Raw genomic sequence first — 22,271 nt, forward strand, 5'->3', positions numbered from 1 at the left:
CTGAAAACCTCAGAACAAACTTCCACTGACTTGAGTAGATAAGGCTTCGAAGTAAAGCATCAAAAATTCCTTGCTTATTTTGTCAAAAGTCAAACATAACAAACACAAACTGTTTCAAAATTTGAACGGTTTGTTTAGGAAAGAAAACAATATTTTAGTTAAATATTTAGAGCTTCAGTCTAAAGCTACTGATCATGTTCATTTCACTGCAAATGATCATATTTGATTTCTTTTTAAAACAAAGGTCATCTTTATAAAAAATGTCCTAAAAAATATTCAGTGCTGAAGGGCATTTTTGATTAATGCAAACATTTCACTTTTTGCTGATTCAGATGTAACTTGCACAGTTTCTTTCACAGACTTTAGCCTAGGACTTAATTTTTTTCTTTCTAGTACAATTTCAGCAAGGTAGAAAAGACATTTCCCACTGAGATTTGGAATAAGTGCTGAAGGCACATCAAGTAGCATGACAGATTTTCCTTTAAAAGATACTACTTCATTATTCAATAAAAAGCCATTCCTTATGGTCTGTCTAAAGACCCGTAAAGGAAAACAAGGGAAGATCACCCACAAATCACCAGGAAAAGCTCCCTCACTCCCTCACATTTGTACATGAGCTACCTTCTGAAGATCATGGTAAAACTAAACCCTGCACTGCTAACTTGAACAAATGAGAAACTGAATACTCAGAGCTCAGGGTACAGGTAATACGTAGGGAACTCTGCCTTGCTGGAGAAGAAAGGCTAGGGATGAGATAGATGCTGACAGAGAGTAATGTGACCATGTTAGGGCTGCATGGTGAGAACCTTGCAGACCCTGCAGCAAACATACCTGGACATCCATAAGAGACTAGGTGAGCTGGAGGTACCTCTACCCACTGTTAAAGTAATGACACTGAAGCCTGGTTCTTCAAGTCTGCCCCTCTGCCTGGCTCATGAATTCCAGAATGTCCACACTTTAAAATTAGCAGATGTGACCCAGCAGAGCTAACTTTCATTTATCTGTTTCCTCTGGATTAAATTGTGATTTGTCTTAAAATCAGATGTAGACATAAATGACCTTTCAGCTGTATTAAGTTCTGTTCTCCATCTTCACACGCAATACTCACAGCCACATAATCTGATGAGCACCTCCAGTGTTCTTCAGTTCTCATATCATTAATGGTTAGGATGACACGTCGGCCTTCTTCTACTGTGATCCTCCATTCACACACTCGATTATGTGGGTATGGGTTGGGATAGTTTGGTGAAGTAAACGTTCCAACAGGGGCAGAAAAATCCCCACCGCATTCTGAAATACCCAGATAATATTGGGACATTGTTTATAGAGTTAAAAGGAAAAAAAAATATTCCCATCAATAATGCAAGAAAAAGAGATCCTGAAAGCTTGATTTGTTATGCCTATTCTCTTCATACGTTTGTCTAACAGCTGAGTTCCTCAGTTCTTATTCATCCATAAAAGCAGCTGAATGTTAATAGGCCATAGCAACTCTAATCATTAACACGTCCTTCTCCGAAGGGTTTATGTCAGACTTCAGAAGCCTGAGTGACCCTCGGGCTTTGTTGCAAAGCAATACAAGCCTCTTAATGTGGCTGTATTGAGATATTACTGCCTTTCAGATGACTAGACAGGGCCTTAGTGTAATGATGAAAGGATGTATTTTTCCTCTGCTTGGAGGTAGAGAAGTAGAGAAAAAGCCACAAAGGACTTTAAGCAATGCTTTTTCAGTACAGTTATTTTATTTGTTCCCATCTTTGCTATGAATATAAAATGATACTCTGATGAAAAAATATTAAACGCCTTGAGTATACGCATTTTTCGTCTGTGACTAATGGTGTAAACTTGCCAGTCTATACTTGGTTTTCTCTTCAAATACAGAAATAGAGTTCAATGGAGTACAGTGGGAGAGTTAGTCTCTTTCTTCATCCTCACAGACTCCTATAGAATAGTCTAATCTCTGTATCCACCTGCATTTAATTTTTGCTAATACAGTTTCTCTTCTGCATAACAGGGTTCTGGGAGTAAAATAACATTCCTTTGGATTCTGTTTCTTACTCTGTTATTTTACTGCAGAAGATGAAGGATAAGGAAGCTTTCAGATGAAGTTACAAGGAATTTAAAAAAGAGTTGACAGGAGATATTTTCAAGACAACTACTGCAAACAGTTTATTTAAAAGTTACCAGATTTTTTTTTCTTATTTTTCACTTTGAGGGTTATTGAATGTTGGAATAGGTTGTCCAGAGAGGTTTTGGAGTGTCTGCTCCTGAGGACATTCAAAACTCAACTGGACACATTCTTGGTCAGCCTGCTCTACCTGATCCTGCTTGAGTGGTCGAACATTTCTTACAACCTCAGTGCCTCTGCAGTTTTGTGATGCTGCTATCATGAATCATCACTGATGTTAAGACTGGAAAGATATTTTCCTTAGAAAGTCAAAATTTCTAAGGAAAACAATCTGGTATGCTAAACTATGTTATGAGAGCATACTTCTGCAAGGTGGTGATTCATTTCTTCTGGACAAGAACTCTCCAAAGGAGAAGGATAAACCTCTCAGTTTCTACATGATCAGCTCATTTCCTCCCAAATTAACTAATTTTGAGAACAAATAAATTATACCTTTTAATGTAGGAAAACAAAACAAAGCATTACCTCCGAACTACTGCCTTTAGGGAGACCTAAGAATATCACTCACCTTAAAAGATGGAAAAGAATAACATAAAGGAATATCATAGATTTTCTTTACCTTCCTCCATCTCATTAAGATGTCCTGTATGGCAGGACATCCCTGGAGTGACTGCTGCAGAGAAAAAGTGCAGAGAAGCATGCTTTGCTGTTTGAAACCTATCACTGAAAGCATCGTCCTTTACAGGGACTGCTTACCTTTCAAAGTTTTGGCTAAGCAGTAACCAGAGAGCTCTATTCTTACTTTATCTAGCAATGAATTTGAAGAGCAAATATACATCCTAAAACCACTGATCTACAATGTACGCTTTACTAGACTATGTACTGGGCACTATGTTTCTGCCCTGAAAGTAACTTGCAGCTTTGCAAATCCAACCTTCAGTACTGGAATCAAAGCGCAGTCTGAATCCTCGGGCATTTATTGATCCATCAGCGACAAATTTGACATAAGCAAAACTGTCAGAGGTATCCACAGCATCAGGGAGAGTGTTACCACAGTACCGGCCCAACAAATTTCCTGTAAAAATCAAATACAGAAATACAATTTTTTATCAAATATGTTATTTCTATTTCCATTTATACTGATGGACCACATTAAGTAAACTAGTAAAATCAGTTTACTTCTGGGAAATTGCTGGGAAAGGTTTTGTTTGCCTTTCAGCAAGCAAGGCAGACAGGAGCAAACACTGTACATTCAAAAGGGGCACCATATGCTTAATGAGGAATGCTTTCAGGAACCTCTGGTGAGGTTTCTCAGCATTGCGAGGAAAGAGAGGACAAACAATGAAAAAACTCTCAAACCAGAAGCATTGTACTCTCGTATCTCCACAAAGTCATTTGCACATTCAGAGGTGCTTTGAATATCCAGGTCTTCCAGTGTGATGGTAAGATAGTGGCCCCTCGGTCCCTGCAGAAACCATTCACAGAGCAGGTCATCCGGATAGTGAAGGTCAGGATATCCCACGCTTTCAATGACACCAGTTTGCCCTGCCACTGTACCGCCACAGGGAGCTGCAAAAGCAAGAACTAGGCTGATTGAAGGAGCTCAGAGAGACAAGCAGTTTTTCAGAAGAAAGCTCAAAACCTAAAACTAAGGCACAAGCAGCTTATTCTGTAGCTGTGGGGTAATACATTTAGAATTGCTTTCTGACCAAAAATCCCACGTTTTCTTTTTAATTTAACCAGTTGAATTTGTTCTGTTTGTCATATGCACCACTTGCATTGCAGGCAGCCCTTCCCATCTGCCTGTCTCCCATTTATTTGAATAAACTCACAGATTTCAAGGACCATGTCTAATTTCTACCTATATCCATATTTATCCATATCCATATACATCCAGTTCTTCTGAAAAAGATTTAAAAAAACCCCTCACGTTCAATGTATGGAAATCTGTATCAACTACTATTCATAAAGAAACTTAGTTTGCTAAAAGTGGATCTAAACGTTTTGTTACTGGCAAAAAGTAATTGCTGATTTGTGTCTAAAGCTATGATTCAAATTCCTCTTCTATTTCCTGCAGTCCCTTCCTGTTTAGATACCTCTCCTTGTGATGGAATGATGGAGTGGTTCATGAGGAAGAAACTGCATAATTCAGGAAGCGACTATTTACGATCAATTTGTGCTCTCTGAAAACTCACTTATCAGTGGTATCTGCAGTTATAAACTCATAATAACACAGTTCACAGAAAATAATACTCTCTGATAGAATATATTGGATCTTACAGTGTAGTCTGTGTGTCTGCCAGATACCTTTTCATGACTTATGACCACCATAAGAATGGTGTACGTACTATCTGCTTTGAGAGATAAGTGCTTTGCTCCAGAAGGACTGGCATAGAGTTGAGATGACTGTTTAAATCTTCTATGGATACATAAATGCATAATGGCTTAGTATACCAACATTTTATGAGGTTTGAAGTTGCTTCATTTTTCAGCTTCAGAAATATCACAGTATGCTACATTGGCTTAACGGCTTAAGATTTAACACAATCAGCAAAATCCTGTGTAAAGCAATAGCGTTCACTATTTCGCCTTTGAGAAATTGTCAGTCCAAGACTTTCCTACATGAGTAACACTAACATAATAGCCACTAACCTTTGAAGATCATTAAACTTATAAAAAAATAAAAGGTACCATATTTCTGATCTGACCAAATATTATTTTTTATTTTACATATTTGTTAGTGCTTTCTAATACTATTTTTTGCACCTTGAAAGTAAATAATTTTAAAATTAAATTATGCCGCATGACTTCGTCCACCTCACCATTGTGCTACTGCTCCTTTGATAACTATCTTTGATGAGGGGTTACCCAGTCTTTATTTTCACTGCAGCAGATCTGTGATCAGTTTCCTGTTCATATTTCCATAATTTCCATCTCTTGTTAGGTCTAGAACATGTGATGTTAATCCGTATGATGACTCTGATGTCATAGCCCTAACACTAATTGGAAGAAGCGTCTGCCAGTCCCACTCTTATGCATTGTTTAAGTTCCATTTAAAAAGCCAGGTAATCGAGACCAAAATCTTCCCCAGTGTGAGAGAAATTGATAAATGGAAACATTACCAATTGAATATTTAGCATTGAATCCCACATGGGTGTCACTGCTGTCAGATCTGAATCTCAGGTACATGACAGCTCCCGAGGATCTCTGTGAGCCTGGCAACAAACTCCCACAAAGCTTGGCAAGGATAGGGGCACTTGAGTCAGCACCGTTACGTAGCTCTAGGTAACTTGATGTGCAGCTAGAATAAGAAAGAATTTTTTGTTCAGTGTTCAGCAGTAATTGTTTTAAACCATTTACATAAGTGTACAAAGCCACAGATCTGTAGGAAATTAGATCAGTTTTCATGCACTGTGACCAGGACAGAATCAACATGTTAATGATCAATGATAGTCATCCAGTATTTGAATCAAAAGAAGTGCTAGAAACACTGAGAAAGATTCGTTCAAATCCAGCCCATAATCAGACCAGATCTGACAAAAATGTGTCCTTGGGAGGTTATGAACAACACTGAAGACAGTAGTTGTGACCATCTTTAACATGAATTTTTATTTTTTTTTCCAGCATTCAGCTATTAAGTCTCTTTAAGGATTGATACGTTAAAGAATAGATACAATACCAACTAAGGGAATAAAAATTCAAATATGGGAATATACATAGGTGGGCATAAAAAGACCTAAAACACCTTAACTAACAGCTTTGCCTTCAGAACGATGCAGCAGCCTGAGAAGACATCCTAGAACCCAGAAAGAAAGAATACTTTTGGGATTCTCCTTCCTGCATCATTTTTTTCCTTAATATGGCCACACAGGTAAGGGTTGTTTTTGGTGTATACTGGCCTATCTCCAAATCAGTGAAGTTACATCACCTGGAAACTAGGCCTTGATTCATGCTTCAGGGAGTGGGATGCAAAACATGTTGACTCATTGAAAATCAGCAGATAAATGGTGGTAATCAACTGGATTTAAAACTTGTTGATAGTCACAATGAAAATCTGAAAATGAAAAGACTTAAGGGCAAAGATTTTACTGAACACACCTTTTAGGTATGGATGCCTCCTCCCTGTCTATAATATTTATCTGTATCATGCACTGCAATGTACACTAGTGACTCAATAGCTTCAGTGATCTCTCTTAAATATTTCCCAATAATTTTTGATTGTAAAAATGGAAGTGCGCTCTGGGAGGAATTAAAGAAAGTAACAGGGAAAGAAAAATTAGGATGAAGTCTCTGAAGAAATGCAGGTAAAATAATGTGGATATATACTTTGGTGAAGGTTCAATGTAAAACTGATCTTCAAATTGCAGTTCTACTGCATGTCCATTAGGAGCAGTTATGGTCCAAACACAGTCAGCGTGCGAGGGGTAATTGTTCGGATAGTTGGGGGAAGACGTATATCCACTGGGGTTGAAATCATTGATATAAATATTCCCTCCACAAGCTGGGAAAGAAAAGATTGCCAATAAAAAACAACAACATGTTAAGGAAATGGGTGAGGCATTGAAAATATGAGTCATCACTATATTCCAATAGTTTTCTTTCAGTGTCATATAGCTACATCAAAACTGAATGTTTTTTACTGCTTGCTATGGGAAATCATTTTAATGCAGTAGAACCCGATGTTCCCTATGTGCTACTGTTTACCTAGTTCTCCTCAATTCCAAACGCTCTGGTCCTTAAATTAAACCACTTTTACGTCTTCCTTAGTTTGGCTTCTTAGCCAAGCACGAAACAGGCTTCTTGCCTTGTTCCCATCTCAATTCTCAAAGCAAGAAAAGCCAGCAGGTCAGAGTCATCACTGTTACTGTGAATCATTTCCTACAACTGCTTTCCAAAAGTCAAAATGATTGAAATGCCTGTTTAATGCAATAATGAAGACATGAGAAATGCCAGTTAGAGCAAACACGAGGAGTAATTCTGGTCCTTCATCCTACAAAACTGTCAAAAAAAAAAAAAAAAAAAAAAAAAAGAAGAAAAAAAGAAAAAAAAGGCTATTCTAACCATGCTGGTAAACACAGAGTTTTAGTCAAGCTTTCTAAACAGTTGAAATACTACGGTACAACTTCACCCATTCTCTTTATGAATCCCCTACAGAAATGCTAGCAATGATTCTCTGTGGCAATGGGGAAAAGTAGACAGAAAGCAAGAAAACAAGCACTTAAAAGTTTGAGTACATTGACAGGTTGCCTTAGTTGTGATCAGTTACACTGATTAACAGCAGGTCTCCTGGTATCCCAAATGGCATGTGTCAGAAATATAGTGCAATAACTGCAAATGTCAAATCCCTGATTTACTTCTGGAACCTGAGCCTTCATTCTATTTCATTCTTTAAAAATGTTAGCTCTGGCTAAATGTTGTTTTCTCAGCTGAGAGAAAAACTTGTGAGAAACGTTATCACCTTTCTAGACATACTAGAGTACATCATTCCTGACATAACTTAGCAGTTGCACTTGGTAGTGAATGTTTAAAATAATGTTCTGTTTCCAGGCTTTTTTTTTTCTTCCCTTTTCTTCATAAATAATGAACATCTCTACTTAATTTCAGAGGTTACACATGTTTCTCCACCCCAAGATAATTTTACTTTAATATCTTCAGTTTCGATGAGCTGCATCTGGTAGTCTTTACAAAGGAGAAATTTGAGAATAGGATCAGAAGTCACAGACTAAAGAAAAAAGAGAGGGTATTTTTGCAGACATCTGATTTCATTGACTTACATTCTGTCTGGGCTGGGATTTATAACAAAAACCCTCTTTAAGAGGAGAAATTGCAATTTCTATCTGTCGAGTTACAGAACTCATGCTCATTTGCTAGACTTACCTAAACTCTTAGCCTCAAATTTCAGTTTGAATCCTTGACCCTCATTCCTGCTGTCAGAAATGAAGCGGACAAATAGCTGATTGTCTGTGGTGTACATGGTAGAGATGGGGCTGCTTCCACAAAAGCGTCCATTTCCCCTTCCAGATACCAAGGGTGGGGCAGAAGCATCGAGCCCATTCTTAAGCTAGAAGAAAAAAATTTGCTAAAGTCACACAAGCTTCGAGCACACTCCATCTCAATGCTTCTAGCCACAGAGAAAAACAATTACCTAGTGTTTAACTAATGCACAGCAGTAAGTAAGACAGAAACAGAAAAATAATTTCTGTGGCACTTCAATTTTTTATTTCCATCTCTCAAGAATCTGGTCTGTTTCACTGCTACTAAAATCTGTAAGATTCAGAAGCTTTAATACTTTTGAGAATTTGGGACTTTGCTAATAACCTTACCTCTACGTAATCACCGATGTTGCAGGAAGCATCCTCACTTTTAACCTGAAAAGGCAGTTCAAAATGGACGGTTATGATAAACCCAGAAGTTACCACTACACGCCAGGAACAATTCAGATTAGGAGTATAGTCCTGAGGGTAGCTGGGGGATGTGATCACACCCCTATCTTCATGCAAATAGCCTCCGCAACCTGAGAAAAAGGAGTTGAAGCAAAGAGAAAAATATTAGTGTCAACTATTCAAATATTGATTCAGAAGAAAAGAAAACAACTGTCAGTTACAGGGAAGATGTTACAGGTAAAAGCAAATGTTGAAACAAATATTTGACAAGTTAAGGGACAGAGAGCAATGCACAAAATGAAGGATCTCCCAAATACAATTTAATAGTTTGCAAGATGACTCAGACCAAACATCTTGACATTAAAAGTCAGTTCTCAGACTTAACAGACAAGTAAGCAAATAGCTGTGCCATGAACCTCTCATGGAATGACTCTCACGATGTATGAGTTTATTGCTTTTAGCATGGACTAAACCACTATCACCTACTCAAGCTGATGGTAAAAAAAACTTCTCCCAGCTGTCTGTTTTCATAACATCTTCTTTGGTGCCTCAGCCTGTTCAGGAATCTGTTATCAACCATGGGTGCATGTGGGAAGGGTGTCACTGCAAACTGCTGACATTCCTGCAAGAACTTATGTACTCTCAATATCTGTCTATCTGTCTCTCTCTCTCTTTTTTTTTTTTTTTCTTTTGTGTGTGTGTCTGTGCTTTGAGTCATTTACTTTCACCTCTTACTTGGATATTCTTTCTCTTTCTCCCTCAAAATAAGCTGTTACAACCTTATGCGTATACACTTTTTTACTTCTGGAAAGTGACTACTCTGGTTGAATCATGCTTTGTTGCCTTACATTATTGAGCAAATAGCAAATTTTATCTTTGCAGAGTCAGAGATTTTTTAATCTATGTTTGTGAGAACTGGATAATCGATCTCTGTGATCAACTGCATAGATCATAGACAGATGATAAAAATGCCATCATTAGTCTTTTCCTACTCAGTTGTTAACAGCAAGGCAGAAATTTATCTGGGAAAGAAGAGAAACAGATCTTACTTTTGTGATATGAGGCATTAAATCCAGCTCCAGTGACACTTGCATCTGACACAAAGTGGATGAACATTGTCTCTCCAGTTGATCTTACTGGGCCAGGAGGTTCTCGTCCACATATAGTAGCTAGCAATGGGGAAAGATCACTGTCTCCTGAAATCAAAAGAAAATGTAATAATTAATAATTCAAATCAGTTCACTTTGCCTTTTTTGTTTGCTGTGACTTTCCCACTTTCAGGCAGGGACTTTTAAAGACTTCTAATCCCTCACAGAGAAATATTTTTATAGATAACCAAACATTTTGCTATGCTTGCTAGTTTTGTTTTAACTAGCGGAACATCTCAGTCTAGAGAAACAATACTGATGTAGATGCTGTTTCCATTGCTAACTAGATTACTTATGTTCCAGACACAGGTCCTAAGACATTCAATGTCTATTTCATCCTACTGGGGTAGGGCAAGATTGGCTTCTTACCATCTTGGATAGTAAGTCTGTCATAGTAGCACGAACTGTGAGATTCAATGTCCAGGGCCAGGATGTTAAACTCCACAGTGGACCCAGGAGCTCTGATAAGCCACACACAGTCAGCAAAATTTCTATAGTTCATGGGCCAGCCTGGCGAGTAGAGGAATGAAGGAGTTTCTTCACTTGTCACAGTCCCTCCGCATGCACCTATGATGTTCAAGAAGACAAAAATGTAAGCATCCTCTTTTTAAACTGAATATTTCACTTAATTTGACAGACCTCATGTTAAGAACAATGGGAGCGCAATGATAAGGTGTGTAGTCAGAGGAAAGGATTTCTTCAAACACTGCTTCAGTTTGGACTAGGACTACAAAGCTTGAAATCCAGAACTATAAGGATTATACATACATATATTTTATTGTGAAGAATATTTACAAAAGTACATAACAGAGACTGTACTTCAGAAAGGAATTTAGAACTTCTTCAGCTGAAATGCTTTTCTTTCTCCATTCCTAAAGTTTCAGCTTTAAGTTTCAGGCAAGATGGAGCTCCTTCAGTGATGTATGGTGGTTTAGTGCTCTCCCAGAATACAGAACATAAAAAAAATACATGCTGCCACCATGTTGTAGAGCTCCAGAGATCTCTAGAAATTTGTCTTTGGATTTAGAAAGAAGACACTGCACTATGTTCCAGACAGCCTTAACTTTCTCTTGCTGAACTTGCTCAGAGAAAACCAATGGTACAAGAGACACACCTCCTATCCTGTCAGGAGGTATTTCTCAAAAAGATTTGTGATCAGACCAAGCATATTCTCTCTAAGAGGTGTAGTCTAGCATAGGCTTCAGATCATAATGGCCAGTGATTAAAGAATGGTATTTCAAGAGAGATACTTCTTCATGAAAGCACATAACATGTTAGGTTTCATGAAATAGTAGTATGAAGAAAAATGCCCATCTACTTGCTTATTGATAAAGCACTATAACACAGTGTACCTGAGAGTGCTTTGTAAATAGCTTAATATGACTATAACAGTGTTTAATTAAAATATCAATGAAAACTCTCAGTCAGTTAATAGTAAGGGCTTCTTCTTGTGGGGAGGATTTGTTCGAAGTTGTTTATATTTTGTTATTGCTGCAGTTCTATTTTTAAGTAAAGCACCATATATTACTGACTAGATCACTTTTGACCACATAGCACCCTGAAGACCCACCTCTAGCAATTGTGCGTGTGGGAGCAGAAGGCTCCGTTGCATACCACTCTAAAAGAAAGCCTCTGCCAGTCACAGATGAATCTGTCTGGAACTGTATTGTCAGTGTGCTGCCAGAGGATTCAAAAGAAGCTGGATCTGCACCACAGTATGTTGCAATAGGACGGGAATGAATGGTGGGCCCATCGTATACCTGCAGTGAGAAAAAGACAGTGATGGTGTCATTCCTCACAGGGGAAGATTTTTATCTTCCTTCTACCCAGAAAGTCTCCAAGGAGAAAATTACCCTCTTTAAATGAGCAAGTAGGACTTGGATGATCTTTCATCAGAACCCAGTTAGAGAGAAATCCCTCTTACTAAAAGGGAACAGTATCTCCCCTTCCTTTGTATACAGTTAGATATAAAGCTTTCATGGAAGAAAGATCTGAATGGAACCCTGAATGGAATCAAACTAAACTCTTTCTCTATCACAGGGCTTCTCTTTGGGGATGCTGACTTGCCTCCCATGTGAAAAAAAGTCCAACAAAAGTACAACTTTGTTTCTTGCTAAGAAAAAAAACCCAATACCATGTACCAGAAAAAAATGATAGTCTTTGGGTGGTTTATTGTTTTGTTCTTTTTCCCAAGGAAAACTTGCATTTCAAATTCTGTCAAATAAATCCATAATAACATATTTCCATGTATTTATAAGCTAAATTCTTGGCTAGTTACAAGATGGTTCTCTTTTGTTGCTTTTCAAATTTATTTTTATTCTTGTCGTCTTTCCCCCAATTAAAAAGGTGGGAAATACAAACAAATATTAACATTAGACTGAAGATCTAATCCTTGATTCAGATCCTTGAGTAGCCCACTGGATGCCAGCTGATCTAAGAAACTCATTTTGCTCTCAGAGGGATGGACAAAGAAAGTCAGGCTAAATTAGAATAAAGAAGATGCCACTGAAATCTGGCATAAGATGAAGGAAAAAGTTCCATATCCTTTCTGAATCAATTGCTCCGTTTTGCTTTGCATTATGCTTACTTTGCTTTTTAGCCTGAAAAATGTTGTCTGTATTGTAGGAGGAAATTGTAAAGAGGAAGAGGTAACTTCCTACTGCCAAAAGCAAATTACTAATCCAGAGACAAAAAGAGGTGCAAGTAAGGGATTGTTCCTGGTAGGTTTTTAAAATAATTTTATAGGTATTGAGATGTCCATTATGGGCTTATTTTTAATATATTTCAAACTTATATGTTGGAAATAACTGTTAGAGAGTCAAAGAGTATTTCTTCCCACCTCTTATTGATATTATCATAATTACTGAAAAGATAACATGCCAAAACCAATGAGTCCCAATCAGATCCTTGGAAATTCTGCTTATACGTAAGATCCTCTATTCATCATTTTCATCAAAAATAACCAAAGTTTAAAAAAGTTTTACAATGAAATCACCTTTAGCTTGTCATAATAGCATCTGTAATGATTTTCAACATCCATCTCCAGGATACGGCCATGGATAACTTGTGAAGCATTGGTGCTTATCGTCCACTGGTAATTGGAATTGTGAGGGTAGCTTCTGGGCCACTGTGGTGAAGCTATTTGTCCTCTGTCTCCCACAATGTCACTTCCATACACTGAAAAACAAGAGACAGCTAATGCCTCTACTTCATATTTGAGCCATACGACTCTACTCATAGGAAAGATGGGAATGTGACATTGCTAAATTCTCTCCTCATTATTGGACTTCGATGATCTGTAAGGTCTCTTCTAACCTAAGCCATTCTATGATTCTATGATTCTCATCCTGCCTACTTCATATTCATTTCTTCCCAAGATACATTAAATACAAAAATTTGGTTTTTTTTTCCCATGCTGTTTTTTTTCTGAAAAGATAATTAATTAAATATATACACATATCTTCTGTTATAGAAAAGATAGAATTTCATGTCTAGTTCATCTGAATATAGTATATCTAGTATATTCACATACATACAAGTGTAGAGGATATTTTGCAACACATTTTAAATGAATTCACAACCCTGATGATATCAATGAACATTTTCTAATAGACATTGCAGAGCCAAAGACTGGCACTTTTTTTGATCGTTTTGGAAGTGTTATGAAACAATAATTTTCAATTAAGTAGCATTTACTTACAGTGTGAGAATGTGGCCCTGAAGCCAACGCCAGTGCCTGAGCTGTCCGAGACAAATTTAACCCACAGGATATGACCAACAGAAGATGTATAATTTGAAGGTAAGGAGTCTCCGCAGAATTTTCCTGCCAGTGTGCCAGTAGCATTCCCTTCACGAATTTCCAGATAATCTTTGGTGCAGCCACTACTAGATTCCACTTGAAATTCTCTGTTGTGATACCAGCAGAAGAGCATTAGCAGACATATGACTGAAACATACTTCAGAGTTTGCCCTGCCAGCCTACAAATCCCCCTGTAGTTGTTATCCTACCCTATGAAGTGGCCAGCAATCCTCCTGAGTTTGCTCACTCATTATCTGGCGGTGCTGCTGACCCAGTGCTTGGTCCTTTCTGCTCCCTTCTTTTATGACAGAGCTTCAGTTTGCAAAGTTAAAATTTCAAGAGTTCTCAAACCTTTTTAATATTAGTGAGTTCTCCATCAACCACCATGAAACACAGAAAGCCCTAACATATAAAAGAGATTTCTAAGATTTTATAATCTCTAGTCAGACTTCAACACCTATTGAGTGCAGAAAATACCTTTGGCCTCAAAATTAGTTTGCAGCCTCTGTAGGCGCGCATTATTTCAGTATATTCTCTGGTGAGAAAACAATTTCCAGAGGCCTAGATTCATTTGTTGTTCACATCTCAGAGCTCAAAAGTCCCTTTTCTCCAGAATTATTAAATATTACTGCTTCTCTGATGCCTCTGTGTTTCACATAGCTGGTTCTAAGAAAAACTCTAAATTCTTCTTAATCAATTTTTACCTTAGAAAAGGGATAGGATTTAGTAACTAAACTCTACATTCTTAATTATTGTACTGAACCAAATCCTGAACTCATTCTAAAAATCATTGCCTATTATTCTAAGTGAAGTGCTTCTATTCAATCCAATATGCTTTCCATTACATGGCTATGAATCTATAGCAAAGATTCCAGCGAGCGCTTCTTACAGCTCATGCTCTAAAATATTTGTGCTTTCTGATTTTCTTGTAACAGTAACTCCCCTCCAGTGCTGAATACAGCCATATGTGCTCAGGGTGCTGTTAAATGGCTCCAACCATTTGTGTGGATATGCTTCAGACAAATTTAATGCCAAATCTCAAATTGCAAGACAGGCATTTCTGTTCAGACTGAGCTGAAGAAAAGGAATACTTCATGCCAAAAAAACTCTATAAAACTCTGATATTAAGTTAAATAAAATAAGTACTTCTTTCTAACACAACGACTCCATGCTTTACAGTCTTTTAAGTTTTTCAACTGTATGTAACTACAGAAAAAGTGCCTGTATCTGTTAAATACCACTTTATATCTGAATATATGCTTTGCTGATAGCTTCTACTTTCCACTAGATTTCTGTTTTTGTTCTGAAAAGTTATTATTCATTACGTTGCAGCAAATATTTTGGAAAATGTTTTCAGGCTGTAGTGCTTATTCTCTGCTTCAGTGAGTAAAAGAGAAATATATTGTCCTTTTCATTGCATTAATGAATCAGTATAGGCTTAGCAAATTGTACTTTATGTAGTCAGCAAGTTACTGAGTAAATTTTCTTTTTATCCTGGTTAACTGTAAATGCAAATTTGAAAAAAAAACAACTTTATATTTCTGCTGATCCCTGATAGACTTTGCAAAGGTTTGGTGCTCTGTTTCTCGGCATCAGCCACTCTTTGATGCTGAGAAACAGAGACTCAGAAATCCATATCATGGGTAAAAACCAACCCGACTCTCCTGGTAAAGGACTCCACACTGTTCTATGGACCATGTATGTCTTTCCTGTCTCGAGTCTTCAAAGGAAAGTTTTCAACAAGAAAGGAAAAAGTTCCTTTGAGATACTATTTTGCTCCCTGTTGCACTTTCACTGCTATAATTGATCTTACAGTTTGAGAAATTTTGAAGACTTTAATATAAATTCTTACTTTACAATCTGTGGAGTATTTGCACTCTTTATATGATTTAGCTGTATAATAAATACTACAATGAATCTGGTATTAAGGAAATAGTAGGAATTTCCTTCCTAAAGAGAAGGTAGAATAGCACTGAATTTCCTCTTCTTGTTTTTATGTGAGTGAAAACAGGCTTCTGCAGAATCCCATGCTGCTCAAACAATAAAAAAACTATTTATATAACACCGTATATGCCTTAATATGGTAAGCAATGAGTAAGAGAGAACACTGAATGCAAGCTGCCCCCAGCCACTGCTGTGTTCTCTTTCCAAGTGACTGTACAAGTATGTTTCAGCTTTATCATCTGGTAATTACATTTCCTAATAAACACAGAGCATCCTTCCTTTAGCTCTGTTAAAGGGGCTGAGTAATAACCCCTGGCAATGCATTTACATGAAGGACAGCTGCAGCCGGTTGCCAGGGGAGCTGAGAATTGTCCAGACACACTCGGTGTTGAGTGGATACGGCTCGGGATAGCCAGGGCTGTTGAAAGCTCCTCTGTCCATGTGGAAAGTACCTCCGCAAGCTGCAAGAATAAGGAGACAGCAGAGGCTTGAGAATGATGACAGTATACAAATACCTTGATGGAGCCAGAGCATTTGCTAATCAAGAACGCATTGTGTCTTGTCTTGCTGTTCTTTGATTTGTAGATATCCTTCCTAAAACCTCATCCAACAAGAGGAAAGGCAACAGGGGATTACAACAGAGGGAATGCCAGGGAGCCAAAGAGATACAAGATGTAGTCTTTCTTTTAAAAAAATCAGAGATATAAACTAGCAATATCTGTCATATAGACTTACATGATGATGATGCAGCATAGGTGGCATGGAAGCCTCTGGCAGTAATGTTGTTGTTAGAGACGAAGTTGACCACCAAAGCATTACCAAAAGAAGTGACAGGATGTGGCATGGTGGTACCACAGTAACGGCCTGAAAGAGAACAGGCCAGAGTGAAAGCAGCATTCAGCATGCAATTACTTTTAATAATCTTACATTTAGGGTTAGTGCCTGACAGCAGCTAAGAGCAACATTGCTTATAATTGCATTTGTCAGCTACATCCACATAAAATTGAAATATCATATTAGCAGAGAACACACTCTACTAGACTATTTTATTTTTTTTTAAACTGAGAAAGAATTTGAACTGGGACTTCCTGCCTTCCAGGCACCCTAATCAATGGATATCCTGTCCTTGAGCTCTTGCATTCACTCTACCCACAAATTGCAGCCTAATTAAAAAATATATACTTCCAAAACCAAATAAATCTGTCAGTAGTTTCCATTTCACTGAGTTTCTAATGAAAAAAAAAAAAAAAAAAAAAAAAAAAAGGAACGAATAACAGAAGAGTTCTCCTATAACAGATTGTAATATGAGGATTAAGAATGTGAATCATGATCTGAAAGAAAGGCATCTGAGAGCAAAAAGAAAGGTAACAGCCAAGTGCCCTGCTCATCTTCCCAGGTGAAACTGGAGGATAGGAGACAAGAAAAATAATTCTGCTCCCAGTTACAAGCCATTTATATTGAATGCAACCCTACCCCTGTCAAGAAATTATATACAAAAGTCATGTAAAGGAGAACAGAATCAGTCACATCTGTTCTGAATTTTCCAGGAAGGAAATTCATGACAACTCTGGGGATATCTATGGCCAGGTCTGTCTCATGGCTTCCTAGCAGTGTAAGCATTGGTCTTTATTGCTCAGGCTGCTCCTCTCCTTGAAAGTGGTGGCTCTGGACAAACATGTATGAAGGAAGCTGTAGAAAAATCAGGAACAAGCAGAAATTCAGGTTTTCCAGTGTTTCAAGAAAATCCATTTATTCATTTTCTGTTCCCAGAATTCTGCAACTTTCTTCACATGCGTTCAGTGTGACTCATGAGTGGAGGTTGCACTACATATTTGTAACCTAGATTTCACTTTAAACTGAATTGCTTGATTTCCTATATTGTTCTGATGGAGAGGAAGGAAAAGGCAGCTGGAGTCAGGTCCACTGCACATTAGCAGAGCCTGGGAGGGCCACGTTTTTCACACCAAAGTCTTATTCCGCCAGCTACAGTCTCCTCTGATTAGACTGGCAATGGGAACTTCTTTTATCAGAAAAAAAAAAACATTAAGCTACAAGACACTCAAGAAAACCTAATTACCTTGAGTGTAGTCCCATACATGAGATAAAAAAGGAAAAGGCACATTACCTTGAAGAGGAGCGTCGTAGTTATTCCCATCCAAAATCTCCACAAAATCCGTTGTACAGTTCTGTCCATTACTTTCAATATCAAAATCAGTGAAGGACAGTGTGATGTGGTTGACTGGCAACAGCAAAGTATAAAAAGTTAAAATGGAGTTTGGCATTTCACAGAGAAACTATTATATCTAGACAAATGTACTCTTTTCTCCCTTGAAGTCAACCAGTTTCCATAAAGAATAACATCTGAACTAGTTTAATCTTTGATAGGTGGAGTGAATTACATCAGTGCTTACTGCAAAGATCCTGATAAATCTCTTCATATTTCAGTACTTTCTAATACAATTAATATGATAAGTGTGGGATTTAACAGACAGACATCAAACTAAATTTCCTAACAGTTGAACAGTTTCGTTATATACTGAAAAAGTCTGCAAATACAGCATGGAAAATTTACACAAACTGAAAAACAAAACTTATTTCTACACATCTGTGACCCTCTGTCCCTTTGCAATCTATACAATAGATTTGGACAAAATGTGAACTGGCGCTGCCCTGCTCCAGGCTTAGAAAGAGCTGGACCTTTCATCGTTTTGTAACGTTCCACATACATCAATCGGACTGGTTAAAGGATCATTAACCACCCTCAGCTATATTTGTATGGAATTGGATTTTCCACACCCTCAGTCTGCAGGCTACATCCTGAAAAAGAGGATTTCTGACTCAGGGTATTTTTGACTCTCATATTGCTTTGGCTTTTCTGATATGAACAAAGGTGAAGTCACAAATGGAAGAATAGTGGTTTTCCTCAACACTCACCCTCTGCGAGGAGAGTCAGTCCTGGCCTCAGAGCATTGATGCAGTTCAAGTGGGTTGGAAAAAGAGGCTCATGATTTAGATGATAACGAAGCCTTCTCCAACCAAGTATGAATTTGACACAAATACTTTGCTTTTCACTGGGCTATAATTAGTTAGAATAAGCTGAGGTGACAGACATGGTCCCAGGCACTGCATTCAGCGGGGTGCCACTGATTGGTATTCAACTACAAAATCCATGTGTTGGACACCCTTGTGTCCCAATCCAGTCAATCAATTACAGTTGTCAATGTAGGTCCTCAGGTTACAAAATAAAAAGTAAAACCACAGTGGGAGGCAAGAGCAGGAGACTTGGTGTGCACAGTAAAAGCAGAGCAAGAATTCTATGCTCTGGTTTGCCATTGGCTAAATCTGTTCTGTATGTCTGTGTCCTGTAACACTGGGACTGGTAAAACAATGCCATGTGTGGTATGTAGCAGTCCTGGTGAAGGATGTCACTGCATACACAGATACTTAACCTGGATTGTTCTGACCTCTCATACTGACGTAAATCAGGTGACAACAGTTACTTTTCAACCTAGATCCAAGAAATGTCTGTCTTCATAAAGAAATGTTATATAGGCAGAAGACAGTTCTGATGATGTCCTTTTCATGGATACGCATAACAACCTCTGCCTAAAAAACTAGTGCTTATATTCTGATTTTTTGTTTTCTTTGGCAAACTGATCTTTGTTTCATAACTTAGCAAAATAAAGTTATAAATATGGTTGGAACCTTCTGTGATTTTAATAACAACGGCTAGATATCAGATGAACAAGTGAAATTCAGTAGTAGCTATTAAAAATAAACATTCATTTTTTAATTATGTTACCAGAACACTACAACCCAGTTGTACCTATTTTTAAGAAATTCTATACCATGTAAATTTAATGCTGTACATTCAAGGTAATAACAGTTCTTGGTGGAAGATCTTTGGTGTCTTAGCATCAACTACAAATTTATTTAAAAATAGGGAATCTGAGGGCATATTTATGTACACAGGTCCAATTTATTTATATTCATTTTCATTTGTATTTTAAATTGAAATTTCTCCATAACTTTTCTCATTATTTAATTTAAAAAAATCTTTTTTTCTTTTATTTTTTTTATTTTTATTTTGTTAACATTGTAGATCTGATGTAACATAATTCTGGCATGAAAAATCCAGACCAAAATAATGTGAGATAAATACAGGTGTTTTAAATATACATAAGCCCTTAGATTTTCTCACAGAGGAATCCAGCTTCACATAATATTCAACATCTCATTTATAATTTCAGAACTTGGGTCACAGTAAAACAGATAAGGTGACAAAGCTGTAAATTGTTTACCTCACATTACCCTAGACTTTTTACAGTAAAATCTAATTTAGGATAAATTAGGAGAGCCACACTCTCTCCAACTATCAGGATGCAGAACTTCCTAGAGAAATAAAGGAGGAATTTTGTATTGTTATAACAGAAAAGAAGATGAGGATATTAGTCATCCAAGCTAACTATAAAAGATGTTTTCACTTACATGGTTCCTGAGCCTGAATAATCCAGCTGCAGTTCTGATTGTTTGGGTATTTGGCAGGATACAGAGGAGAGGAAATTGCTGCCCCAACTGAATCTGACTCTATGAAACTTCCACATGCTTTAGAATAAAACACATACGTTCACATTTATACACAAAATTATTTGTATATATAAAACACAAATATTAGAATTTGTAGCAAAAATAAATAAGAGATGACATTCAACAGCAATTTTTATAAGGATAAAATCCATGACAGTAATCAGTAGAAAAAGAGACTTAAGGACTACCTCCTAGAACCTGGTGTAGCTTCTTGACACAAGTCCATAAATGATATTGCACCTGGTTGACCTCCTGAGGAACCAGAATGACCTGGGAGCAGATCTCATCTTTGTCAGTTCCTCATAGCCAAGAAGAGCTACTTTGGGACCAAAATAACTTGATTTCAAGGTGATCCAATCATACCCCCACTTATCTAATCATTTGTCTATACTGGTAGCTAGGCAGGAAAAAAGTCCTAAGAAAATATCCAGAAACCTCCAATGCCTCAGGACAGCATCATGTTTCATTAGCATTACCCTCTTGTGAGCTGCATCAACAAAATGACATTTGTGTGAAATGCTGCACATATGCAAGAGTGTGGCTGACTGCATCTTTGGCTGAGTGCTGAATGCTATCACGCCTAGTTTCTAAGCATACTGACTCATCACAAACCCTCCCCGTTCTGAGTTTATAGTGCAGAATGGAAAGTGAGGTACCAAAGACCGAGATCCATTCATCATGCTGTGCTGCCTAAAAAATCCAGCAGGAGATAGAATTTACAAGGTTTCACAGACAGAGAGAAGCTGGTGTTTGTTAGATTTTGCAAGTCTGAACTCACGGGCATCATCAGCAGTACTAAACAAAATTGAATTTTACCTACTCAATAAAAGGCATTTTTTTTTTCCCCAGAATCTAAGATGATCCTTAGATTTTAAATATTTTAATCCATAATTTGGAAAAATTCCATCCTGTTAGAGCTATACAGCTGCGCTAAAAGACTGTCTGTAATGCAAACTGATTGGTGACTAGTTAAATACATGCTAATGCAAATGAAGAAACTACCTTCACTAAAGCGAGCACTGAAGCCCCTGTGCTGCAAGGTTCCATCAGAGAGCAGCCGGACGTACATCTGATTCCTGGAGGATGTGATAGGAGAAGGATGTTCTGTCCCACAGAGTTTTCTAAGAAGCTGTGCTTCACTGCTAGGACCATCATACACCTGTTATGAAAAGGTTAAATTAAGTACTAGGTTTTAATAGGCATTTTGAGAATAGTTGTTTCACTTTACTTCACTCTCTCTTTTACATTTTATGCACTTTGACCCTGACACAGCCCTGGCACGAATAGTGCAAACCACTTGCACATTGCCTGTCTTAATTCTATTGCTGTTTCCAAAAAATTCAAGCATTTCAGCCTGAAGCTACTGTAATCTTTGTAACAAAAATGCATCATGTAACCATTTTCTCTGTGTGTATCCAGTATGGTGGTTATCCTCCATTAACAATCTAGATAATCCCATACACTTTTTTTTCCAGTTAATGTCTAACATGAGTTCCTATGTAGTTTTCATTCAGTTAATCCCAAATCTTGCCTCAGAAAAGGCATTCAAATTGACTCTAACATGCAACTACTGCAACAGTATGAGCAATGACTATGTGCAAAGAAAGTAGATGCTGGGTTTATGGCTTTTAGATACTTGTACCCAGCATTAGTTATCAGAGTCCATATAACTATGTTTTATAATGGCTTTATTGTGTTGAATTACACTCATGCACATAAGACGCTACTGAGGCAGAGGACAAAGAAGAGTTAAAAAAGAGAGAAAGACAGCAAAGACGGTTTTCTAAAACTTCACTTTTAATTTTGCCACAATGCCTTCCTTCTCTTTTTTGCCCTTACAGCTGATAATTTTGTTTTCTTCTTCTTTATTTCAAAGTAAGAAAGAAAGGATAGTGAAGTTAAAACTCATGAGTTTCTAGCTAAAGCAACATCAAAATTATATTTAAAGAAAAAAAAACAGGGAAAAACGGCCACAATCTCAGAGTGTCCCATTAATCTTTTGTAGACATGATTCACTGCAAACGTGTTTAGAGTCATGGACCACCCCCACAGCCCTTGTGCCTGGTTTCAGCAGTGGTATGCACAAAAGACATCAGGAAAAGTCTTCGAGCTACTGGGCAGCAGCAAGTGTTGACTTCAGTTCCTGTTTTAGCATTAATATCCTATACAGCAGAAAGCCTGTCATTTAGTATAACCTATTACTCAGCTTCCTACAGCAAAATGGAAAAAAATACAGGATAGTAAGAGTACTGAAAGACACTAAGATGCTACGATATTAAAAGGGT

General features: G+C 37.5%; 1 protein-coding gene across 1 annotated transcript in view; it reads right to left on the reverse strand.

Moving 5' to 3' along the window:
• CUBN (cubilin) overlaps positions 1–22,271 on the reverse strand; it is a gene marked incomplete at both ends in the record, with an annotated part of 131,593 nt that overhangs the window by 37,271 nt on the left and 72,051 nt on the right. The window contains 17 exon segments of the mRNA XM_079538628.1: positions 1,109–1,290; positions 3,060–3,200; positions 3,485–3,694; positions 5,248–5,426; positions 6,452–6,626; positions 8,003–8,186; positions 8,449–8,639; positions 9,558–9,704; positions 10,026–10,223; positions 11,227–11,416; positions 12,652–12,833; positions 13,357–13,562; positions 15,728–15,860; positions 16,135–16,263; positions 17,525–17,638; positions 19,888–20,004; positions 20,989–21,145. Of these exon segments, the coding sequence (XP_079394754.1) occupies positions 1,109–1,290; positions 3,060–3,200; positions 3,485–3,694; positions 5,248–5,426; positions 6,452–6,626; positions 8,003–8,186; positions 8,449–8,639; positions 9,558–9,704; positions 10,026–10,223; positions 11,227–11,416; positions 12,652–12,833; positions 13,357–13,562; positions 15,728–15,860; positions 16,135–16,263; positions 17,525–17,638; positions 19,888–20,004; positions 20,989–21,145 (2,835 nt within the window).

Source organism: Tetrao urogallus, assembly GCF_951394365.1.
Source record: "Tetrao urogallus genome assembly, chromosome: 7".
Lineage (NCBI taxonomy): Eukaryota > Metazoa > Chordata > Aves > Galliformes > Phasianidae > Tetrao > Tetrao urogallus.